Here is a 25,193-nt window from a genome sequence, read left to right as displayed (position 1 = left end):
GTGGGGCTGAGGGAGGAGATGATAGTCTTGAAGGAAGAATTTTTTTGTGGTACTTTTTGAATGTTGTGAGGACCCACTTTTTAATGGTTATACATTTATATATTATGTTGGGGTTGAGAGAGTTTTGATAGATTAAAGTTTCTGAATTTTGTGAGAATCTACTGAATGAAATTGGTGCCTGCATTTCACCAACAAATTTTCTAATCACATGCTTGGGAAAGAATTGGTTGCATTGCATTCTTTGGATTTTGAGCGGGAAGTGATCAAATTATTGGCGTTTTTCCACCACCCATTATTCTATTCTATTCTTCTTCTTTTCATTTGTTTGAGAGATCTAGAGAGAGTCACTAGATTCCATGACATGGGATGCACCAAGTGGAGGCCGCCCTCCCCTTCCTTTCTGCCAGGCGGGTGGGAAGACCCTGCCTTCTTTGAATGACCAAGATTACAGAAACGACCTCTTTCTCTCTCTATCCTACGCTTGCCCTCCCCGCAATGACCGTCCTGCCCTAATGAGATTGTAGAACTTTCTCTCCCTACGCAAAGCCTTTCCCGCTAATATAGAGGCATCTTCAGCCAGGGTGTCTTCGAAAATTTAATGCATTCCGTGTACATTTATGTACTTTCTTATTAGGGTTTCCTTTTCGCCCTATTTTTCCTCCCTCTCTGTTTTTGGGCTCTTGAAAGATTGTTTACAACCCCTCTCTCTCTCTCTCTCTTCCCCCTTTTCTCTCTCTCTCTCTTCTGATCTTCCTTTTCCCTCCTCCTTCCCTCTTTCAAAACCCTCTCTCTCTCAGTCTCTCTCTGTATGTGATCCTAAGGGGGGAGGATGGGGAAATACATAAAGAAGTCGAAGGGAACAGGGGAGGTAGCGGTGATGGAGGTGTCGGCTCAGGGTGGGTGTCTGGGGGTGAAGACGAGGGCCAGGACGCTCGCCCTGCAGAGGGATGCCGCGTCCAGCCTCCAAAAAGCCGCCTCCTATCTCCAGCTGCGCAGCCGGCGGTTAGAGAAACCGCCGTTCCTCTCCTCGTCTGCGAGGCCCGCAGAGCAGGCGAAGCCCCTCGCCTCCGACCATGCCAAGCGTGCTACTCATCTCCAGGAGCGGAGAAGTCCTCCCGTGTGCGTCAAGGAGACTGACGGACTCACTTCGGCCGTCAATTCAGCGAGGTCGGGTTCCGTCACCGTCTCGCTCAGCTGTTCCAGCGTGCGGCCGTCCGGGGACGAGGCCGGTGATGCGACGGGGCCAGGGGCTTCGGCTGAGAAACCGGTTTCTGAGAGCGAGACCGCCGTTGAAGCGTCGTTTGGGGAGAATATTCTTGAGGGCGACGGGAGGGAGAGGTTTGTAGTCTGCAAGCTCTTCTTGTTTCTCTGTCTTTTTTTTCCTTTCCCTCGCCGGAAAACCGTTTCTATGGTGTTTCACAGTGATGGAAAACCGGGTTTTCTTTTCTTTCTTTTTTTTTTTTGGGTCCTGTGGGTTGTTTGGGGAGGCTTTTTGGATTGGTGGCCTTGGGTTTAACCATTCCGTTTTGGGTGTCTTTGCAAACCTAACTCACTCGTACTAAATGGTGCTAAAGTTAGGACACCTAAAAGCGGGTTTCTAGTGGTTTCCTTGTATTACGAAACCCCTTTCAGAAAATACCTTTTTTGGGGCTCTTCTCTTCCATTGTTCTTTCGTTATAAAAAAAAAGTACCCAAATCAATGGTTCCTTCTGCAGTCTATATGGTTCACTAGAAATTCTGTAGATTGAAAGGTAACATGGATTTTTTACCCTTCATCGCCATTTTCATCTCCGGTGGCCTTGCTGAAGAAAACAAATGGTAAATGCTTGGTTCATTGCTTTCTATCAGTTATGAAACCATGTTTTGTTCTTGACATTGATTATTTATGTTGTTCTTTGGCTTTTTTCATAGTCCAAAGGAGTTTTAGTGATGAAAGTCTACTTTTGTGTAAATAATGTTTTTTCGTTATTGTGTTGAGTTGATTTCTTGATTAAAGTTTGCTATGTTATGACTTTGCCTCCTTTCTCTTACCATGTTCATGTTCTCTTGGGTGCTCGTTGCCTACCCAAACAATCTCTTTTTCATTTTTCTCTTTTACTGAAAAGGCCCTTTTCTATGCATTAACAAAAACAATTTGTGCATGATGGTGGTGGACTTCACTGGTTCTTTACTCTTTTATCTTTCTTGGTGACTCTTGGTTAAATCCTCATCTTCCTAACAACATTTATTTAAGGACTGTTTTCTTAAAAAAAGAAAAGTTACCTCTCTAGCTTTACTTTTTTAATATCATGAAGGCATGCATTCTTATAGTCATGCTACGAGCAGGAAAGAAAAAACATTTGCAGATGATGGGTTCCATCATCATGACTTCATGAGGTGCTTTTTTCATTTACATGCTTTAATATCCACTACTTCTGAGGACAAGACTGATTTCTGCGGTTATATCTGCTTCTTTTTCCTGTTTAGCTGTAGGAGCGTCAGAGAAACAACACCTTGCAGTTTGATGAGGAACTCGGAGAATCTAGAAGCGCCTGGTTCTACAACTAGACCAACTAATCCCTCTGAGACCAACCGGAGAACGCGCAGCGAGACGCATAGGAGCATTCCTACCGCAGATGAGATGGAGGAGTTTTTTGCGGCTGCAGAAAGACAGCAGCTGAGAAGTTTTTCGGAAAAGTAGGTTTTGCATCTCTGTTACAGTTGCTCGCTCCATTTCTCTCTCCTCGTAGTCTAATAATGGGTTATTTTCCTTTATTTTTTTCTCTTTCCAGTTCCTCACCTTCACCTATTATGAAGGAAATGAGGCTACCACCGTGGGTTTTCCCCCTACTATCCTGATTCTTGATATTACACTAGTCACCAACTCTTTTCTTTCTGGACAACAAAGTAAGGGTCATGGAATCGAATGTTGGTCTACTTGTGGTGCTAACTTTAGCGACTGATTGTGCTTGTAACCAAATGTGTGTTTTCGTGTGCACATGTGTGCGTGTGAAAGAGAGAGGGAGAAATTCATGTTCGCATGTGTGTGGTCTTGTTTATTATGATGAGCTGTTGAGTTGATCTTAGTCGATGTCTGCTAGATTTTGCTAGTCTTCTAATTAGTGCTATTTATTCAAGGCTGTGCTTCTTTTAATGATTGCAGGTATAATTATGATCCGGTGAAGGATTTGCCTCTTCCTGGGAGGTATGAATGGATACGACTGACTCCATAGATGGAGCGGTGATTTTGTGGGCATATAAGCAAAATTTCTCGCCCATCATCCTCTCTGACGAGAAGTTTATCGGATATTTGGGGAGGATGCCGGAGGTGTGCTGACTTCTCCTTCCTTTCCATTGTAAAAAAACAAGTGTCCAAAGGTATAGGTAGTTTTATGATGATCTACTGTTATGTATAGAGTCGAATTACAGGCTACCATGTAATTCAAATCCAATATTTTAACAGATCATTTCAATTGTCTGCGTGCAAGAGTGTGGGCGTGTGTGTGTTCCTGCGCATTTTGTCGTGTGGGCGGTGGGGGGAATCATGTAAATGAACGTGAATCGAGTAAGCATCATTTCAAGATCTACCTGAAACCGGGTGCTAACGCGTTTTTATTTTGCAAGAAGATAAAACCTCCAGTACGTTTCAGAAATTCAGCAGGCATTAATTTCTACGGGACAAAAAACCATGCATATTTCCGTATGAAGGAAAAATTTCTGCTGTTCAGAGGGCCCTGAAATTATTGCAGAGAGCGCAGAGTAGAGAGAACCTTGCGGCGTCAAAATCGATGCTAACAGTCCATTCTGACGTGCTAAGCACACACACACAAATGTATACATTACCGTGAACCCTTTCTCCAAAACCAACGGTACTTGGAAACGAAAAACCTAACAGAATACTGGGCGGGACACTGGTCTGCCCCTGATCGTAAAATCAGGCATTGTAGCAACATTAGCAAATGATAAGCGCGGTGTCTAGTTAATTAAGTCAGTTTGCAGGATTTCGTACTGTGAACCCTTGTCAGGGATTCATGATCTGGGAATCTACCACGAAGGGCTCTTATGCTGCAGTCTCTTAAATCCCCATAACCAGAAAAGATGCAAAAAATAATAAACACTGATAAATGAGAAGAGGGATTCATTTTTAATTATTTCTATGGTGCAATCACAAACTTCATGTGTCTTATGACTCTGATCCGATGATTCCACGCACGAACGCTTTCTTTACCGTGCCTCTTTACCTGCCTCCTATGGAGAACATGAGCAGGCACAGACAAGAGACTAGACTCACTGTCTATGATTGTGAGCATATTAGATAGAGAGATGGAAGTAATGTGCCCTGTATCTAAGGATGAGTCTTGCCATTCTCACCCTCGAATGTTCAATGGCGCGCGGGGCTGTCGTGGGATTTAAAGGGCAGAGTCGCTTCCCTCCAGGACAGCTTCTCACCATCAAAGAAAAGTTAAGTACTGCCCATGTGCACCAAAATCTGTCCGTCTCGCATAGTCCACTCTGTCTACAGCCTGACTCGCACCGTCGAAATCATGATCAAGGTGCCACTCGAGGTGGACCCACTAGGTGGCCTGGTCCCTGCCCTGGTCCTGGTTCGGCCCTTTTGTCCTCATTATCGCCTCCTCCTCCCCTAGCCTCTTGCGGTAGCCAGTGACTAAGAGGCTTCGTGATAAGGTTGATGTCAATTCTGGAGAGTTCCCTTTGAGTCTTCCCGCAGGTAGACACGGTCTGCCCCTGTCTTTGTCCCATCCATGCCATCCTGTTTGACAAGATGGAATCTGACCGTCCTCTTCTCTGTTCAATGCGGACAGTTGTCAAAGGCCTCGCCCACTACTGCCATTTTCAATTGGAAAGACTATACCAGCAGCTTCCATCAGAAAAAACAGTGAGAGAGAGCGGGAGGGGGAGGTGAATCATATGACGGTACGGGTTAGGAAACTAGCAGAAAGAACCAAAATGGAAGTGCCGGTCCTCAAGCTTGGCTCATTCCCTTCAGCGAGATGAAGAATAGCTCGACCTTATGACTAGCCTGAGCTCGCCTCCGGCAACCTTGTCCACAAAATTGTTAAGAATGCGGAGAGTGTGAGCTTAGTTTGCATACATGTAAAAGATGAAAAGCAGACAACCATGTATATATTTTCCTTTCGTATTTGGCTTAGAACAATGGTCTCCTTTTTAATGGCGTCAAATGGTCCCCGTTCGAGTTAATTATGTGATTCTCCAAGCACCGAGAGAATATATTTGGTTCCTACCAGAATAGTGAACTATGCTGTTCTGCTGATTTCGATTCCCATGTTGTGCAAGAGAGGCAAGTGGGCATTGGGCAATGGCGAACTATGGTCCCTCTGTCATCATCATGTTCAACAATATGGAAGGGACAGGAGCTACCCTGCAGATTTCCCACAGGGAAAGCCACGGGGTAACGTATTAACTTGTGTTCAGATAACTACTCCCACTGCTGGAGTGGTTTGTCATCCTTCGAAGGAAAAGTTATTGAATGCATGAGTTAGAGCCTACTACACCTGCAGTGACGGTGGACCATTACAGTGGACGTTACTTTCATCGGTGTTTGAGCTTCACTGTTGCTCGGAGACTCTGTGGTGAAACAGTGTCAGGTCCCACCGGTGTCCTCTAGATTCCAGGGATGTTCAAGCAGAGACAGTGCCCTGTTTTATTGTTGCCTCCTTGTTTTCCCATTTCCTGCTTCCTTTAACTGGCTCATGAATATGATGATCTTGCCATTGAAACCACAAATTGTTCCTATCAGAACCAACTTTCAGTTACCAAATGTTGCAATATTTCTGAATGTTTGAATGGCTGAAAATGAGAGTTTAACTCCTCATAGGTATACATATCTACGCAGATCGTTTAATGTGTAAGCGAGATAGGGCATAGTTGGATGGTATCTCTCAGGTGGATTCCAGGTAAAGCCAATCGATATTTGACCCAACAAAGAAATCAGCGAGTGCCAATTGCTAATCTGAGTAAAACCTAATATTGAAATTGTTCTTCAGAAACAGCCTTTCTGGACGCGGCTGAAAATAAGGGTTCAAGTTTCTATGGAGATGTACAACTAAACAGTTTCGCTGATACCTGTTGTTGCAAGCTGGACATGCATATCATGTACCCATGCATACTGTTCCTTTTCTGCACCTTTCATTTAATCTTAGTGGACAGACAGTATGCCGCGAAAGCCTGGTATATTGGTCATCAAACAGAGAGAGAGAGGGAGAGAGAGAGAGAGAGAGAGCAGCATTACTGCACTGGTTAAAAGAACGTGTGTCTTGATTCCTCCTGAGAAATTTAACAATTGGAAAACAACAGAAACATTAGCATATTTGCAAACAAGCCACATTCTGTTTGATGTGCAATGCAAATAAGCCGTTATTTAAATGGCTATGTGAGGAACAGAAGGTATCATAAAGTTGAAGTAATGAACCATTAAGAGTTCCTTGTGCTTCAAAATTGTTATTTGATAATGAATGCCATTTGTCTTCACTGGAACATTCATACAGTGGCATTAATGGATGTGGCCAGGTGAAAACCGCAGCCGGAAATCTCAGTATTTTCTAACAAGTCAAACTCCAAATCAAGTCGAAATTTATGATTTACTTCAATTCCTGCAAAAGCAAATTACCAGCGGCCACCTGCTAGCTGCCATCTACAGAAACATGCTCGACTTACAGGAGATTACACGTTTAACTGCACGCCTAAAGCAGTTAAATTGTTCAATGAATACTTCACCTTGAAATTCTCCAATTCACAGGTTTCTGCACATCCGTAGACTGGTTTTCGCACCACTAGCGTGGGTTTGTTCTTTGTGTTGGAGAATCTGACATTGTCTGTAGATATATCCTCAGCAATTGCAGATATTATATCTTGCCAAGAAGATAATTCTGATCCTGTTATTTCTCAAAATGAGCAGATATCTGGATACCAACACTTTTAACTGGATAATTAGGTCTCAGGTGGATTTCTGATCAAATCATGCATTTAGAACAATATTCTGGAAAAAAAACGAAAAAAGGAGCACCTTACGAATGAAGAAAAGCCAAATGAAAAAAAAAAATTGAACAAGTGAATTCGCTTTTCTATGTACCCATTATTCGCAGGCGAAATTCCAGGAATATATTCTCTTGGGGATGCGTGCACGTGAGAGTGTGTGAGAGAGTGCGCGTGCACTTTGTGAAGAATACAGAAGCTACGCCAATATATATGTGTGTATGTTTTCTACATCTTAATTTGGATTAAAGCATTATACCAAATGAGATTTTAAGATGGTAAGTTCTGTTTCTTTCATTACGCTGCAATGAAACAGACAATTTTACAACACTATCGATGTTCTGGCTACGTTTTTATTCATTCAATTCTAGTCTCCATTGCAGAAATGCTTCCATCAGAACAGGCACAAAACCAATAGGAAGCGACGTTTCCCTGTTGAGAAGCAAGGTTGACATGCTAAGCAATCAACGCCTCACATTGACACATCCAAAGCCTTTCCGTCCATGGAGCATTCAATTGGAGGGCTTCAATTCACTGAATAAGAAAGCCATTAAGTTGGCCTTCTTAATAAGGCACAGAAGGTGACATAAAGCTGAATGAATGAACCCAAATGAACTCCCTGCTATTAATTTCCCGCAAAAAGAAAAATAACGAATGGTTCTTCTGTGATTCAGACATCAATGCCGCGCATGATCACAGGCCCTATAGATTTCGATGGCCAGTTAAAATACCGCACTTAGGCAATGCAGCCATTACCCATAATTGATTAGAAGAAGCCTTCCCAGTAAAAACCCGAGTTGTTCGACATCTGCGGAAGCAATCTCTGTTTATAACTTGGAATTACAGTTGGAATTCCCCCACCATCCTCCAGGGCACAAGGAACAAGCATCTACTGTCCCTTTCTAGATAGTCAAAATATTATTAAAAAAAAATATGCAAAACACATCTTAGATACCGTGAAACACATTCCTTGTTGCTCCATTGTAGTACAATAGAGAAATGCGTGCACCCAGACCACTTCATCTGAGGCTCCTACTTTGTAGGCTCATTTCTGAAACGATAGATACGTTTTGGAAGTGGGAAACAAGAAAAAGAAAACAAATGTTCGAGGATGCAAAAAAAAAAAAAAAAGGATATTCAAAGCAACGTTCTCCGATATCCTAATGTCTAAAGACGTGAAATTTTCAGTGGCTTTTCCCTCAACTACTGTTCATCTCAGCTCAAGCTACGTGAGGATGCAGTCGTTTCAGATTTCGAAATTTTTACGCACTTCCTTCGAACAAGTGCAGGTGATGGTATAATGTATTTTAAAGAGAAGAAAAGAAGCATTTCGTTTAAACATCAAATGACGAAAGGCTTCGTCATCTTCGGTCACTCGCTGTCATCTCCACAGCAATCAGCAAGGTTATGATGTCGTCGTTTCAGTGCACAGTGACTGCTGCAAGTACCTCGATCGATAGAAGTAGACCCTGATATCATATTTTTTAGACAAAAGAGTACGATGATATATTTTTCAGATAATACCTGGCATATACTATATACATATATATGTATTAAAAGAAATCTTCGTGTCATGTACGGGTTGTGTGTGAAAGAGGACGGATCATCCGGAAGGCCGGATAGATCCACGTCCGCATGTGCAATCTACTCCTACTCCTTTTCTTTCATGAATCTAAAATCTACCCGTTCACCCGTGATTTGCCGTTTTACATATAACACTTGATAAATCCTTTATCAAATTGGTTAGACAGCTGATAATTAGTTTGCACAACCTACATTGTATGGAACCACGGGAATCCGTTTGAATTTTACGTTTTATTTGACGTGATAGTCTGCTAGATGGCGCTTGGCCGTAGCTTCTCCTCACAAGTGGAAATATTTATTATCTATGAACTATGCATATGCAAAGGTATCGATTGTCTAGATATCACCGCCTATCCTAAAACTGATGGCCATTTAAAGCCCTTCCTCAAGCAACAATCCCTTTATAAGTTGGTTGCTTCCATTAATTACAGACGCGAAACTGAATCAAAAGAGTATCAGGAATTGATATTGAAACCTACTGTTTCTGAAAACTCCAAACCAAAAAGATGTCGTTTCTTCCCGACCTTGCACAAAGATGTTCCTGCAAATACTTTCGTCAACAATCGAAGCAGTGAATCCTAGTCCCTGTGATGTACAGAATATATAGCAATGCATTTATACTCAGTATGTGCCATGAATAACCCTTTCAAAGCATTCTCTTTTAAACCTCTTTTGGAAAAGATGGGATCGTTCTCTGGAATCCAATGTCACCTAAGTGGGCCACCGTCAAATGGGCAGAGAAAAGCAATACAACCAAATTTGAATCGACCAGTTAAAAGTAAAAGCGCCCTATACTTTAGAACACAGTAAAACCTATAGAGAAAAAAAATTGGCATACTTTTGAAGATATCACGACTTCATCATGAGATCTTTAGAACCAATACGACAACATGGGAATTATGATATTATATAATAACTACTTACAATTTCAAGAGTATCTCGTTCTTAGCAGGTTAGTAATGAGAATCGAAGCTGTTCTTTGGGTACAGGGATCTTTCGACTAAAGAGCTGCAGGACTATAATCTTTAATATTTTAAGTAAAAGGTCTCGTTTTTGCATGACTTTATCGTGTGGCCACGCAAACCAAAATTTTATGTCTGGTGTCAGAAAAAGGATACGAATTAGAGCAAAGTTTTTTTCTGCAATATCCTATTTGCACCCTTCGTCACCAGGCACCGGCTTCTAAGCAGTTTGGAAGAAAAAAGCAAAACTAAATTAAAAAGTCACGAATTTGGATGCGATTTCCTTGTAAAAATAGATAATCTCCAAATCTTTGCCCACCTCGGCGCTCAAGAAAACAGTAGCCAATGAGCTAAACACCTTCTCTACCGTTTTGAGGGGTCTGATATTTCTTTGGGCCTAATTAGGAAGGCATGCAAAGTGTATAATATTCAGCTTCTGAAATTGTTTAATTTTCGGCACAGAATGTCAAATCTTTAGAGAACTGTGGAGTCGATCTAAGATCTTATATATTAATCATCTCTCTCTCTCTCGCATGTTCTGGTACATAATTGCAGCTGACTGCAACCGATATATCCGCGGAACCTGTGATTGGAGAGGCTTGTGTTGGCTGTTCATGGCATTTGTTGCCCGTCGGCGAGTTGGCAGATCATTTCATCAGCCAAATTGGCTTTTGAAAAGAGAGATGAAGGACCACCACCTTCCATTTTTTATGATAGATAGTTACGCTATCTGCATCAATTGCGTAGCCTTCGTTACCATCTGTTTTGAAAATAGTCAGACGTGCTCTAAGTTGACAGTAAAGATGTAAGATCATCTCATCTTGAGAGCAGATCGACAATAGACTGTATTTATTGCACATCCGGAAAGGTCCATTAATGACATTTACTCCGGTGAGGTAACAACGGCTTCTTCTACCAAGTTGAAGAAGGCTAAGAGTTCAATGCTGGAGGAGGCATATGCCAGTGAAGGCAAAGTTTTCAGGGGATCTTCCCTTCAAAGGACTTAAGCATGTGTACAGTTCGAATGTAGGACTCGAATCCATTTCTTATTAAATTCATTTTGATCAGATTCAAATTCCTACTCGGATTCAAGTCCTGTTTTTGCTTTTCTGCAACTAAATTGAGTGGAGCATGGGCTTGTAAGTGCAATTAAGGGCCATTTTATAGTATGAATCTGCCTGAAACAAATTTACAAAACATTAGTAAAGTGTTCGTCCTGCCAAACGAGCTCTCACAATATCATGAAAAATTTCAGGCCTGATGCACGTGGATGGATGCGCAAGCCGTCGGCGGGACCCGAACCTTCGAACGTACATTTTGACTTTTCTAGAGTTCGAGATTCACGGGCAACTCTTCGAGTCCACGTGGCCGGTCCGGATCCTTGTCCTCCTCCTTCCTTCAAATCTGAACCGTTCATCTCGTTCCCATTCTCGGAAGAAGACGCTTGCTTCAGAAGTCTCGGTCTCATGGTATCCGTTTCTTTTTCAATTTTAATTCTTTGAAAGTGGACAGGCGAAAAGTTAAACCCCTAGCAAAACCCTAATTTCATTCTGCAATTTGTTTCGGCGAATCTGGTTCCTCGGAGTTCAGAAGAATTCAGGTCCGAAAAAGATCAGGGTTCTCGAAGTTCAGAGGAATTAAGGTCAGAAATTTGCTGTCTTTTTTATTGTTTTTGATCGTTCGTTGGCGAGTGAGCTTCTGATTCGTTCTCTGAATTGTTTGATTTTTTTCTTCGGAGTTTTTACCGTGTAGCAGTTTATTTATTGGAAGGAAAGTAGGGCCCAATTTCTGCTATTTCTGAAGAATGTGGGTGAGAGTAGGCCTGGCGTTTAAAGAGAGGGTTTGTTTCATTTTTGCCTCCGCCATTAATATTTGACAACCCCACTTTCTTCATTTCTAGGTTTTCTGTGTAGGTAGTCTTCTTTTATTTTCCTCATTTTGATGGAGGTTGGAGGGTAGCGGGACTTTGGTATGGTCTGGCTTTTATGAGGTTGGTGGTGGAGAGCATTTGGAAGCAATGAGCTTCGTGGGTTCGTCGTGAACTTTTGAGTTACGTGGGGCGTGATCTACCTGATAGTCTGTGTTTTGTGTCGCGATCTTTTTCCTTTCGGTTTTGTTGTACCGCAGAGTGAAATGAAGCTCGATTCCAGTCATTAGCTTCTTTTTTTATCTTTTGTAGGGCAAATTTCGAAGGCTTTCCAGCTTTGTGGTTTTGCTTATGTCAAATTTGTTGCGCATCATTGTTGCATTTGCTTTTCGGGATTGACATTCGCTGGGTTCAGTTATGAGGTGGAATTTTAGTTGTTTGAGTTGAAGGTCTATTTTGAGTGTTCTAGTTATATATTGACGAGGTAGGGTTCTCTGGCTTCTTGAATCAAGTTCATTTCCTTGACCCCGAATCGGTTTTGCCGTATTCTCTTTCGATTGTGAGGCTTGTATGTACTTTTGTTGTTGTTGAGAAATGTGGGTGTCGATATGCAAGGAGATTGAGTTTTGACTGGATAAGATAATAGTCTTTGCTTTACATTTCCTTCTTCCATTTCTGTCTTGAATATTCCTGCGCCAACGATTGGAGATGGTGGTTCCATGGATTTTGAATTTACTGAAGGAGAATGAAAATTACAGATTCGGTGCAAGAAAATGGTGGTAGGGCTGGAACAGGGTTGAAGAAGATCATGCAGTGCCTCTGTTCGGGCGAGCAACTGAATAGAGATGACATGGGTCAGTACGCTTATACTGAATCCCTTGCCACAAGGGATTTTTCTGTGAGTGGGTTTTCTTCGAGAACTGGGGAGAGTGAACCACCAAAGCTTGATAGAGGCAATATTGAAGAAGCTGAGTCATCCCTTCGTGAAGGCCTTTGTTTGAATTATGAGGTTCGTCTATCGTAACTCTCTTTCTTGTCTGTGGTAATGATTCTTAAGTACCTGTTCCCAGTTGTAGTCTTGTGGCTATCCTTTTATTTTTCTAAAAATAGAAATAATCATACTCGGCATGGTCCTGCATTTCAGAGTTCTTATCTCCCATGCATTACTATGCATCTGTATGCTAATTCCTGTGCCCGTCTTTTCTTTTTGAATAAAATCAACTATTCACTATTGTTAGTTATGACTCAAGATTTATAATTGTGCTAACAATCAGTCATGAATGTTGCCTATATTTTTTTTTTTCTTAACATGAACTACTGGGGTAAAATAGTAGTCTCATGTTAATGCCTAGCTTAGTCTAGATGTCATCTGACGTTGTGTATATGTGTGGGTCAAGCATCAATATCTTTCTTCCTTGGTACCATCTCTACTCAGATCTGAATGCTACAAAAATAACTAGGTTCATGCCTGAGTTGCTAAATTTAGTGAATTGTTTTTTTTTTTTAATTTCATAGACTTAGGCAGGAGATGAAACCAGATTTTAAGTCATAGTTCCTATCAGGTCTTGTTTGTACTCGATGGACTTGGGAATTTGGATATTCTCATCTATTCACCTGGAACCAACAATAAACCTTTTTCTCAAACTAGAATTTTGTCCTTTCTTTATCTCCTCTGCAGATATTTTTTTCTGCCATGCAAAAAGACATCTTCTTTTGTATCATTTCAAAAAGAGGTAGACAAACTAGGTGGATATGTTAAAGAGGCCTTCTTCATCACAACTAGGTGAGGGTTGAGGGCCTTTAGAGTTTAGAGCATGTATTAGAACTCTCAAGGTTTTTAGGGCCTTTATATCCTACCTTTAGAGCATGTAATATAACTCTGAAGGATTTCAGGGTGTGAAGGGCCTTTTATACTACACTTCAATATGCCCAAGCTGGGTTTGCTGCTCTTATGAAAGCAGTCTTGAGTCAAAACCCATGAGAGCTATTCCTTGTATAAGTCAAAGCATGCCGAGGCCCTGCCAGAAAAGTTATAGCCTCGAGGTTCTAAGCTATCAGGACTGCAACTAACAACTAAGTCTGCTCAGTTATTGTCTCCTTTTGTAAGGAAAAAGAAAGGCAATGATTCATGTAGATCCGCAATTCATGCATACAGCATTTTTTTATATTGTCTCTCTCTTATCACATGTTGTTGCCATATCCCATTTAAGGTTTTTACCGTCCTCTTTAGTTCATTTTGTCCAACTTTTATTAATGATCTGATTTAACTAAACTTCAATAAAGCTGCAATAATTATTATTTTTATTTTTTGGTCTTTCACTTCCACCAGGAAAATCTGCTTTCTGAAATATCTTCTCATCGTGTTATATTTTCTTGTTTATTACAACCTCTATGTTTGAGGTTCCAGTCTACTCTGATAGTTTTGTCATCTTGGCCTTTTTCAAGTTCTCTATTTAAGACAATACCCCTTAGTTGTGGAGACAACCTGACAATTTTCATAGAAGTTAACTCAGAGTGATGATGCTTCAATTATCTCTGGTGCAGGAAGCCAGGGCATTGCTGGGACGACTTGAATATCAAAGAGGGAATGTGGATGCCGCACTTCATGTATTTGAGGGGATAGATGTTGCTGCAGTTGCACCCAAGATTAAATTGTCTATTACAAGAAAATTTGAACTTCGAAAACGGCGTCTTCATAATGAAGTTACTCCTCTAATGAGCATGCATTCTGTTAGCTTGCTTTTGGAAGCTATCTTCCTCAAAGCCAAGGCACTGCAGGACCTGGGAAGATTTAAGGGTAAACTCATAATAGTCTTTCCATCATTGCTTGCTCTTGGCCTATTTTCATCTGCATGGAGATGCATGGTTGTGGAAATATTTGGTTTGATTTCTGACTGTATTCAGTCAGAACTTAGTTGGCATACAAGCTAATATTGTGGCACATGCTTATGGAAATCCTTTGTGTTTTATTCTAATTAGCAAAAAGGGATCCAACTTTACATGCTTGATTTAATTCCCCAAAAGAAGGTATAGCATTGTTAGAAGAAGGTGAATTAGAAGGTATCATTAATTCTGTGGAACTTTGTGTGCCTGCCAGCTGTTTCTAGTTTAGTTTGTATTAATCCGTGAATCCATTTTAAAATGGATCATCTATGCATAAGCATGGTTTTTCTCTTTTTCTTTTCGTAGTTGCTAAGTTACTTTTGGAACTTTGGATATCAGTTATCACAAACTTGATTAGCAGCTATTATTTTAGCAAGAAAAAGATTTGCCTAATTCTTTTCTTTTTTTCTTTTTTTTCAATTTTGCTTGTGTTTTGCAGAAGCTGCTCAATCATGCAAAGTTGTTCTGGACACTGTTGAGACTGCATTGCCCGATGGCATGCCAGAAAACTTTGGTGGTGATTGCAAGATGCAGGAAACCTTAAACAGGGCCGTTGAAATGCTTCCTGAGCTGTGGAAACAAGCTAGTTATTTTCAGGAAGCAATTACATCATACAGGCGTGCCCTCCTTGTTCATTGGAACCTCGACTCTGAAACCTGTGCAAGAATACAGAAAGAGTTTGCTGTCTTCCTTCTTTATGGTGGTACCGATGCGAGGCCCCCTAACCTCCGGTCTCAAGCTGAAGGCTCTTTCATACCCAGGAACAATTTAGAAGAAGCAATTTTACTTCTCTTGATTCTACTGAGAAAGTTTATTCTCAAGAAGATTGAATGGGATCAGTCCATTCTCCACCACCTTACGTTTGCATTGTCCATTTCAGGAAGCCTAAAGTCATTAGCCAACCAGATTGAGGAACTCCTTCCTGGTACATTGGAGCGGACGTCCAGATATTATACTCTTGCACTGTGTTACTTTGGTGAAGGTGATGACTTGGTTGCTTTAAATCTACTAATGAAGATGCTACATAGCAGAGAGTGTCCAAATTTTCTTCATGCTTTGTTAGTTGCTTCAAGGATATGTGGGGAAAAAGACGACCATGCTGAAGAAGGTGTTGAATTTGCAAGGAGGGCACTCACAGGTATGCTTGAAGGATGCAATGAATTGGCTGGTGTTGCAAATTGCTTACTGGGCACTGCTCTTTCAACTTGTGCTAGATATGCTGTTTCTGATGTTGAGAGGATCAGTAAGCAGTGCGAGGCACTTGGGGCCTTAGAAACAGCATATAGATTGACAGGCGGGAAGGATCCAAAAATTGTATTTCCTCTTTGCCTCGAAAATTCTTTGCAACGAAACTTTGATGTAGCACTTGCCCAAGTGAAGCAGTTGTTAACCATGGAAGGTGGATCTGCACTTGAAGTTTGGCTTCTATTGGCTAGAATATTATCTGCACAGGAGCGATTTTTTGAAGCTGAGAGTGTCTTGAATGCTGCATTAGATGAGACAGGAAAGTGGGACCAAGGCAAATTGTTACAAGCAAAAGCAAAAGTCCAGATTGCCCAGGGGCAGTTCAAAAAAGCAGTTGAGACATACACTCATCTTCTTGCTATTCTCCAAGTTAGGAACAAAAGCATGGGCATGGCTAAAAAGGTGTTTAAGGTATGATAAAGGATGCTTATTGCTTGGTCGCTATGTCACATAGGTACGGGTACGAGTGTCGGTGCTGGTACGGGTATAAACCATTTTTAAAAAACTTAGGTACGAAGGTACGGCCGTATACACACATGCACATATACATATATATGTCAAAAAATTTCAAACAGAATAACATATTCGCACATATATATATCAAAAATTACAAAGAGATAACATATTCATAAATCATAATCCAAAATTTATCAGTCTTGATTCTCATTCTCCTCAGTGTCATAACTAACATTCAAAATACATCAGCTTTGTTGATTTTCATTATCCTCACTCCTCAGTTGCATCATCAAGATTAGAAGGAACAACAGGTTCTCTAAGATCCATATTAAGAGCATGCAAATCATGTTCTCCTTCAAGTTTTACGTCAATGTCCTCTGAATTAACATCCCAATACTTAGATGTTCTACGTCAATGTCGTACCGGTACCGGCCGGGTACTCCTCCTTTGGAGGAGTACCCGTGTGACAGAGCTTGGTCGTCATTGTTGCTTTAGGTTTTGTGTGTGTGTGTGTGTGCTAAAGTTGGCCCAGAGATGATTAAGCAAGCCTATAAACGGAATATACATGATAGAATGGTAGATGGACATATCAAATGTGTAAAAAGGATATACATTCATGATTTAGGGACTGGATCCATGAAATCAAAATTTTGTACAATTCCTGTCACACAGAATTATAAACTCAATCTCAAGTTCTCAACATTGTCAACCTTCTGCCAATCCTTTTTTCACGAAGATATCATGCCCTTTTGATTCTTATGATGCATCAGAGAAATTTTCAAATAAACTATGATATCAATTACCTTCAGTTAAATTGATGAATGGGGTTAAAGAATGTTTTACGGATTACGAATGTCACTCATTTGAGCTCAAGACTGCTTCATGAACGTGACATCCAGCGTGAAGGTTGTTGGTTCGGAAGTCAGAAGAAACAAGCTTACTTTTTTCATCCTTGTTTGCTTTCAAAGCGTTAGACATTTAGACGTTATTGTCCAACTATTAGTTTCACGCGTGCCAGTTTAATGTTGCTGGTTCGCACGTTACAGGAAACAAATAAATTTTCTTTAGTGTTTTGCGATGTGACTATTTGATGTCATTATATGACTATATATTCTAATACATTGACGTTTGCAGGGTGTAGGGGGTGACCGGTTACTGGAAATGGAAGCATGGCTTGATCTAGCTTGTGTCTACATTAAGATGTCACAGTGGCAAGATGCTGAATTTTGTGTTGCAAAGTCCTCTGCAATCAACCCTCATTCAGCTTCAGGGTGGCATACTATAGGTATCTTATCTTCAAATCGGCTTGATTTTTTCTTAAAGTACTCGTCTCATACAGAATGTTACAAACTCCAAGTTTATTCCGTTTATAGGCTTGCTTAATGAGGCCAAGGGTCACCATCAAGAAGCTCTGAGTGCCTTTCTTAATGCATTGGAGATAGAAGCGGACCATGTCCCCAGTTTGATCTCAGCAGCCTCTATACTTAGGCAGCAAGGCGGCCGATCATCAGCAACTGCTCGTAGCTTTTTATCTGAAGCACTTAGATTAGACAGGACCAATCATTTGGCATGGCTTGATCTGGGGCTGCTTCAAAAGTACGATGGTGGATCTGCATCAGAAGCTTCTGATTGCTTTCAAGCTGCCGTTCTCCTCAAGGAAACAGGCCCAGTAGAGACTTTCAAATAATATGTGCTTTTCTTGTATAGAAACTATTTCCATGTTGTAAGATATCAGAGGATGTATTTATCCGGTACTAAATGTATCACCTTGAAGCTGCGACGTGGCATAAGGATTCCCTGTCTTGTGTAAGGATCGTCTCGAGAATTGTTCCAGCAGATGATTTGGAGCCGTTAATGAAACTTGTTCATGCCACTCATTCCTCATCAAATGGAAGTATAGTTTTATATTGTAATTCAATAATACAAGCGGGCCTAGTTTTGGTGCATTAATTGATTTAATTTGCTGTTCTGACCACCTTATCCATTGATAATAGCTATATGATTCATGGTGTTGCTGGAATGGATTATTGGTTGACTATCCAATCCCTCTTGAGGAACACGTGGTTTGCTTTTTTGGCAAAGGCATGAAAAGCGATTCGGTTCCGAAGGTGGCACTTTCTTATTATATCGATCAATCCATCCTGGCTCAAGCCAAAGATTTGTATTATTTTAGAGTGTAATCTGTGTTACATCTGCATGCTATAAAACATGTTCTGCATTTTGAAGGGCATCTTGACATTATAGTTCAGGATGAAACGAAGAAAACTCTCTGGTAGATTTCCCCATCACTAGCGCTAGTTTTATTGGATGTCACTTCTTTTTCAGCCTGAACCGGTGAATTAGGGGCCGTTTGATGGCCAGAAAAAAATTTCTGGAAAAAAAATTCCAGAAAAAAAATTCTGGAATTGAAGAAACGGAAAAATTTTTCTATTTTTCCAAAACCGGTTTGTGTTTGTTTTGGAAGAAAAATTTTTCTAGGAAAAAAATTCTTTGTTTGATGGGAATGGTGAGGAAGAAGGAGGAAGAAGAGAAGGAGGGAGGAGGGAGAAAAAATTTCCTCCTCCAACGGTCACAAAAATTTTTCCGAAAAAATTTCTCCACCTCTCTGGCTGGAGAAATTTTTCCGGAAATATTTTTCCAAAATCATCTCCAACGGTCCAAATTTTTTTTCCATGTTTGATGAAATGGAAAAGTTTCAAAAATTTGAATTTTTTTTCCTGTTGAACAGTGCTTTTCCTGCCAACCAAACGCCCCTTAAGGAAACGTATCCGACAAGCTCTAATGTTGCTTCCCGGAAAAGGTCAAATCGAAGCACTTGTTACCAGAATGGTTTTCATTTTCGGGGTTGGTGAAGTGATGCGGACCATGTTTACCAATAAACATGGGTTCATGTGAACTAATTTTTCTAGAATGACAGAATTGAACAAGCTCATTTATCACGTCCTGATAACGGTCCGGTGCCCATGGACGTTGATAAAATCCGAGTCCAAGTTTTTCTCAACACCCATTTCAAAAACAAAACTATAAAAGGAAAATCTTATCGTTGAAAATGAATCATCATTTTTGCCATAAGAACCATGACCTGCTTTTGCAAGTAATATTCTCACCCTATCTGAGAAAGTGTCTCGCACGTTAGTGCAAAGAGAGAGAGGGGGCGGTCCATTCGTATTCCTGAAAGTATGACCAAATACCTGCTGTGGGGGTGTCCTTCGAGGCTGTTGTTGCAACAGGTTGGACATGTTTCCACAAGATCCCATTGTTTCGTTTTCCCAGCCAAACGGTCCTTCTGTTTCAGTGGAGCACATTAACATATGGGCAGATGACGAGGGACGCGACGTTTGATCTTTTGTGGTTCCGAAGCCGATAATCACGCAAACGTGCGGGCCCGTCTTCCTCAAATAATACTGCAGACTGCCGACTGCTGAGCGCAGAATCAGTGATGGCACCTTCCCAGAAAAATGCATACCATTCGTCTTCAAATGATTAGGTTGGGTGATTTGCGAATAGACCATCCCGCCCTCCTTCCTTTTCATTCCCTGCCGTCTGCCCCAAAACTTCCCTCGCTCTTTGAAGTCTCGAGGTTATTCCATCGCTACTAGCCTGAAAAATTTTATTGTTGAAGCCTTTACCTGTGATCGTTTCTCATGTTCTTCTTACCTGTGAGATCATATCTTCGCATTTACCGATTCAAAGCCTGAACTGATGACATGATGAGAACCATTTACCTAATTAAAGCGTCTTAACAAAACATTTGACTTGGATATAAGATCTACGATTCCCTTTTCTTTTTTTCCAATTTGTGTCACCAAAAGATCTTATTTGATATTGCGAACGGGAAACGCCTGGCCTTGATGATCTGAGGTCATCAAACCAACCTTGTTCTTCCAAGTTATCTTACTATCGAAGCATAGTATGACTACTCGAGTAACGCAAAAGTTCCAGTCATTTGAACTGTTGATAGACGAGAACACTGGCATGCTTGGGAGTTGGTGGCTGAAATCGGTAGGTGTCGGTGTCTCGGGAGAATGGCAGTATCGCATCAGCATGTTAGCTCACGCATTTCAATGAAAAGAATGATGCGCAATAGAATTGACAACCATCGCTAGCTGCCAAATCGAAGAACTAACAGCGACCTTTTTTCAAATGCATAAACTCCTCCCAACTACCAGCTTCCTGGTGGAAGCTACCAGCCTTTCACTATACTTTGGCTTACGACCCCTTGGAAAGCGATTCAACGGCAAAATTTTCCTTCCACTAAGTTTCAATAGTCAGTTTGGAGCTCTTCACGGAACCAATTTATGATTGAGAAAATACGGTTGAAAATAAACAAAACACAGCACACGTTAGCACACTAATCCTTACGTATACAAGCGTACAAGGTCACCCGCACTTGCAACAAAACACAGCAAGCCATCAGCTTATTAACACCTTGGTTAGTGATTAGTAATTCCAGTGGCCCGTCATATCCAAATTTGTGCGCTTACTCTATATAAGGGCTATTAGGAGAGTTCTCATTGCAGAACTCTACCACCCTTTTCCTTTCCTTTTATTTCCTAGATTTCAGACTTGTGTGGGGATCTAGGTGAACTTTCTTTTTAACTCCATAATAGTGTATGCCACATTGTATACTGTAGAATAATAGCATCTATATAAATAGAACTGACGACCTTACAGATACAGTAAACCACTTTGAGCTAACCGAGTCACTGTCATCCTTGAGCCTTCTCAAATTCAGCTGCTCCTCTTGCTATTGCGTGCAACATCCAATCCGTTGCCGTGGCAGTATCGTAAATTCCTCAAATATACGTGACGTAAATCAAAACGTGGCCGTCGTAAGTCTCTCAAGTACATCTCATGTGCCTAACACGCTGTAAGCATGTAATCTAGCGGAGATACTCTGCAGGGTAGGAAGAAGAACGAGACGTCTATAATCTCTATTTTGTTAAATTCTTTATTGTCCACCTCTGTTTTCTAGTGATGGGAACTGGATTTTCCCTTTAGCAAGAGATCTCATTTTCCAATTTTGCTTTCTTGAATCTTGGTATCTATTTCTAGGCCTCTGCACCGTCGTCCATATTGTCAGCTTTTCCTTTTCCCTTTCTTGTCTGTGATCCTTTTTTCTTCGTTGGATTCTTTCCTTCCATTTTCTTCATTAATGGAGGAAGTAAAAGCAGGGCCTTCTGGTTCGTTGGTATCAAGAAATATGAGTCTCGAGAGAAGATTATCAGATATCTCGTTCTGTGATACTGATGATGATTGTGGAGAAAATGATACCAACGTGAACGATGATGGGTTTGTTCCCAGTCCTCTGGTTCCCCTCAAGGAACACTTGGAACGTGACAGGGTATGTGCTTTGCCTTTCACTTGCTTCATATATATATATATATATATATATAGTTCTGCACTTCAAGTTTTTAACGCCACTCATTGCATTTAGTTTAGATCTTTATGGCAAGGTTTCAGTGGTATCTCGAATTATGATGCCAACCTTATGTTTTTAGTTCCCTGTGGTTTTTTTTTTTTGCCCTTTGCAGAGCTTGAAATTCTCATTCGATCCTAGCTAGGCAGAATGTTTTTAATTTTTTAAGTTGTAAAAGTATCTTAGGAAGAACTAAATCCCTTCCCGTTTAAATCTCGACACGGTTCCTTTTTTGTTTTTGGCCGTTTTTCATGCTATTACGTTTTCCTCTGTACCATTTATGGATCGTGTTTGCCTGTTTGGTACATATAATTAACTTCTAAGGTCGTGTGCATTTCAGATTATGCTTTCGTGTTATGCAGGATTTCGATTAGCATGCAGATGAAAATGAGTAGCCACGTCGTGTAAAACTATGAGTTGAAATTTCTTAAAAATCGTATGTAGACCAGTTGAAATCATAGATGTCTTCACTTGTTCGTACTACTGATTTGAATTCAAAGTTAACTACGTTGGTTTAGAGGAGGTAGTTGGATACCATGGAAAAGGCGATTGATCATCTTGTTCCTTCTTGTACATTTAGTCGACTAAGTTCAACGTATATACTGTGACTCCGTATTTGCTTTGTAGTGGATATTTCTTTCCATGTGCACATTAGGTTCTGAGACTGGAAAAATGTTCATGGATGGCTGTAGCAACTGCTTTCATCTGTTTTGCATTGTCTAGAACAACTTCCTCTGTATTTTCATGAAAAAAAGTTTAGGCCTGTGACTGGAAATGGACTCGTAATCCATAGATTTTTCTTTGTACAATGCGCTGCAACATCTTGATGATCTTCTCTGTTATTTTCATTAAACTTTCTCTGCAGTAATTGCTATATCCATTTCGTGTCTCCCATTCTCATAAAAATGACTGCTTCTACTTTAGCCTTGTCTGATATCTATCTACCCCTGCTGTCTGTGTGATCTTTGTTTGATTTTGCTCAGATGCCATTCTCAATAGCCTCTTCAGCATCGTAGCTTACTTAGGAGTGAAGTACTCGGTCTGTGATATACTTTATTTTTCCATAGCACGAGGATCCACCAATAGAAGCTTTTTCTACTTACATATGTACTCCAAGAAGAGCAACTAGGCTGTCTTGTAGGTGCATGCAGCAAGAGGTCTTTGTCTCAAGTGATTGTTTCATCCACTACTTCACTATTGCCATCATAATGATATGTGCCAATCAATAGCAATGGAATTGTTAAGTAGGTTGGAGAAATAGTATGAATTTTTATTATAGGGATAGAAAGAGCAGGACATTTTTACGATTATGATATGTTATTTTGTGTTTTTTCATATACTAATAGTAATGAAAATGGCTTATTCTAAAATAAGAGGGAAATCATGATTTTTACTTATTATTTCCTTATCTCACTGTGTGGGATTGTCTTGATACTTCTGCAGGATGATGAGAGTCTGAGGAAGTGGAAAGAAAAGCTGCTTGGATGTGTTGATGATAATGAAAATGGTTGGGTAGAGTGATGATCCACTTGTTTTTGCTCCATGGACCCACTGTGCAACCTTTTGACATGAAATTTACTGTGTTGCAGGCCAGCTAGAACCTGAAGTTACCTTCCTGTCCTTGGGAATTGTTTCTGAAAATTACCCAGAATTCACTGCAACCTTACCCATTGATAAAAAACATGGAGATGCTCTTTTTACTCTGAAAGAAGGATTAGATTATCGCCTCAAGATGACATTCAGAGTTAAGCATAATATTGTCTCGGGCTTGTCATACTCCAATACTGTGTGGAAGGGTGGACTCCAAGGTATCTAGTTATTTCACGTTTTTAACACTAAGGCACTCTGACTAATTTTGCATTCACTCATCCTGATAATCACGATATTGTTAGTACAAAATGTCAAATCAGTTTCTGTTGAAAAAAGTCATGGATTACAAATTATTTGTGATAGAACTTCTTAATTTGTGCATATTCTGAAACTTTTTGGCCGTTTAGCACTACATTATTCTAGGTCACAATGAGTTTTCAAGATATATTTGTGCAGCATAGGAACCTCAACTCTTCTTAGTTATAATGACATAAAGTTCATTCGCAAGCAAGGTAACTAGATTCTAGCCTGACTTTTGCAAGCAAATTGATGTTGTGGAGTCAGGAATAGCTGGGTATTTTCTGGAATACTTCCCTGCAGAAATCAAATCACCTCCCCTAAAGATTTCAAAATCCAGCAAGTTCTTGCTTGTTCTCCTTCAAGTATTTCTAGTCCACATTGTACAAAGGTTTCCTGTCCTTGGATCTCCTGAGCATTCAAAAACAAAGTTGTCGAGCACTGATGTCTCATTATCATTCTTCATGCGAAGCCATCATGTGTTTAAACAGATCATATATCCATCTGGCCTGTGCCCCGATTCTGGTTCCCACAAGTGAGTTCTCTATAGCTGTCTTACATTTCAAACTTATCTTCTGGGAAGTCTCTGCAAGAGTGGGCTGTATCACGAGTATCTTTCTGATCCAGGCATAATGATCTTTTGAGTCATGAATGGAATGATTTGCTATACAATTTACTATACGCCAGTACCTGAAATATGTGTGATATAATGTTCCTGACCTCTCTTTGGCATGAATGTTCAGTCGACCAAAGCAAAGGCATGCTGGGTACATTTGCTCCACAACAGGAGCCTTACATTCACATGTTGGAGGAGGAAACAACTCCATCCGGAGCTATGGCTCGAGGCACATACATGGCTAAGCTTAAGGTATATCTTTTTGTTAAATTTACTTTCATGTTCTAGATGCCACTTTGAGAGAAGCCGTTTAAACTGCCTATCATGTTCGACTTATGGACCTGTTTGCCTAAGCACGGTCCATTAGCATGGCAACCACGACAAAGTGGCTAATTGCCTAGTTGTACTTCCTATGATATTTATCCTTCATGTCACTTCCAACCATCTCCTGATCTAAAATGCTTGTCTGGTTATAGTTGGATTATTAATCAATGATCTTTCCATTTTACGGACTCATACTGTCAACGAAATCATCAATTGGTTCATTCATTATCAAGACTCATACTGTCAATGAAATCGTCAATCGGTTCATCCATTAGCAATATACCGTTGTCCATTTTTACTACTTCAGAGTGACTAATTCTACTTTCTATGATTTCTTATTACTCTTTAATCATTTCTCTATCTGATTCTTTTCTAATTATAATCGGCAGTTTGAGGATGATGACAAAAGATGTCACTTGGAGCTTACTTATGTTTTTGAGATTAAGAAACGCTCCTAGAAGTACAACTCACGAAGTAGCCATGTATTCCGTTCTATCCCATAACAGCGCTGCAGAAATATTGCAGATGTCATACATTATTTGGTAAGTTAAGGATTGTATATGAGTTGGCTGTTTTTCTGTACATGTGCTTTTCTAATTCATTTTTCCATGAAATCTTTTTATTGTTCATGACACTGCCGGACACCCTCCATTCTCTCAAAGGTTCTTTTGTTTAAAAGCTTAGACTAGCCTTTTTTTCCCATTTGAGTAACGGGGATAAAAAAAATAGCGCTTCAGATGGTAGGCTGAACCTCTTGCATGATCGCCATATGCAAGGCAGACAGTGATACACAGTCTAAGATTTAAAACGACGGTGAAATGCTTCACCTCTCTTGTTGCAGGTCATCAGTTTTAAAAGCCTAGCTGGCTACTGAATCTTGTTGCAGAAACGGGTTATATAGAATCAAGAAAAGAACACAAACTGTAACCAAATTGCGATATCAATGTAAATCAGCCG

General features: G+C 40.5%; 3 protein-coding genes across 9 annotated transcripts; all 3 read left to right on the top strand.

Annotated features, from left to right (window-relative positions):
• The first annotated feature begins 677 nt into the window (after positions 1-677).
• Positions 678-3,452, top strand: LOC116252262 (cyclin-dependent kinase inhibitor 5-like). The gene is made up of 3 exons (XM_031626411.2): positions 678-1,338; positions 2,467-2,676; positions 3,143-3,452. The coding sequence occupies exons 1-3, from the start codon at positions 830-832 to the stop codon at positions 3,210-3,212; spliced, it is 789 nt and encodes a 262-aa protein (XP_031482271.1). The 5' UTR covers positions 678-829; the 3' UTR covers positions 3,213-3,452.
• A 7,568-nt stretch (positions 3,453-11,020) lies between these two features.
• Positions 11,021-17,940, top strand: LOC116253066 (protein NPGR2-like). 5 transcript variants are annotated; one of them, XM_031627802.2, is made up of 6 exons: positions 11,021-11,181; positions 12,165-12,415; positions 13,951-14,203; positions 14,729-15,945; positions 17,125-17,275; positions 17,364-17,940. In XM_031627802.2, exons 2-6 carry the CDS (start codon positions 12,215-12,217, stop codon positions 17,675-17,677), a joined length of 2,136 nt encoding a protein of 711 aa, XP_031483662.1. In that variant the 5' UTR covers positions 11,021-11,181; positions 12,165-12,214; the 3' UTR covers positions 17,678-17,940. The 5 variants fall into 5 exon arrangements, with proteins under 5 accessions (XP_031483662.1, XP_031483664.1, XP_049933505.1 ...); XM_031627804.2 differs by lacking the exon at positions 11,021-11,181 and adding an exon at positions 11,311-11,529; XM_050077548.1 differs by lacking the exon at positions 11,021-11,181 and adding an exon at positions 11,312-11,588.
• Positions 17,941-20,835: 2,895 nt separating this feature from the next.
• On the top strand, positions 20,836-24,870 carry LOC116252184 (rho GDP-dissociation inhibitor 1-like). 3 transcript variants are annotated; one of them, XM_031626295.2, is made up of 6 exons: positions 20,836-20,894; positions 21,165-21,334; positions 22,853-22,916; positions 22,999-23,217; positions 24,040-24,164; positions 24,626-24,870. In XM_031626295.2, exons 2-6 carry the CDS (start codon positions 21,194-21,196, stop codon positions 24,692-24,694), a joined length of 618 nt encoding a protein of 205 aa, XP_031482155.1. In that variant the 5' UTR covers positions 20,836-20,894; positions 21,165-21,193; the 3' UTR covers positions 24,695-24,870. The 3 variants fall into 3 exon arrangements, with proteins under 3 accessions (XP_031482155.1, XP_031482154.1, XP_049933182.1); XM_050077225.1 differs by having other exon boundaries at positions 20,861-21,031; XM_031626294.2 differs by having other exon boundaries at positions 20,860-21,334.
• The last annotated feature ends 323 nt before the right edge of the window (positions 24,871-25,193 follow it).

This window comes from Nymphaea colorata, chromosome 4, assembly GCF_008831285.2.
Source record: "Nymphaea colorata isolate Beijing-Zhang1983 chromosome 4, ASM883128v2, whole genome shotgun sequence".
Taxonomy (NCBI): Eukaryota; Viridiplantae; Streptophyta; class Magnoliopsida; order Nymphaeales; family Nymphaeaceae; genus Nymphaea; species Nymphaea colorata.
The sequence above is the reverse complement of the archived record's forward strand: the minus strand, read 5'-3'. Positions and strand labels throughout refer to the sequence as shown.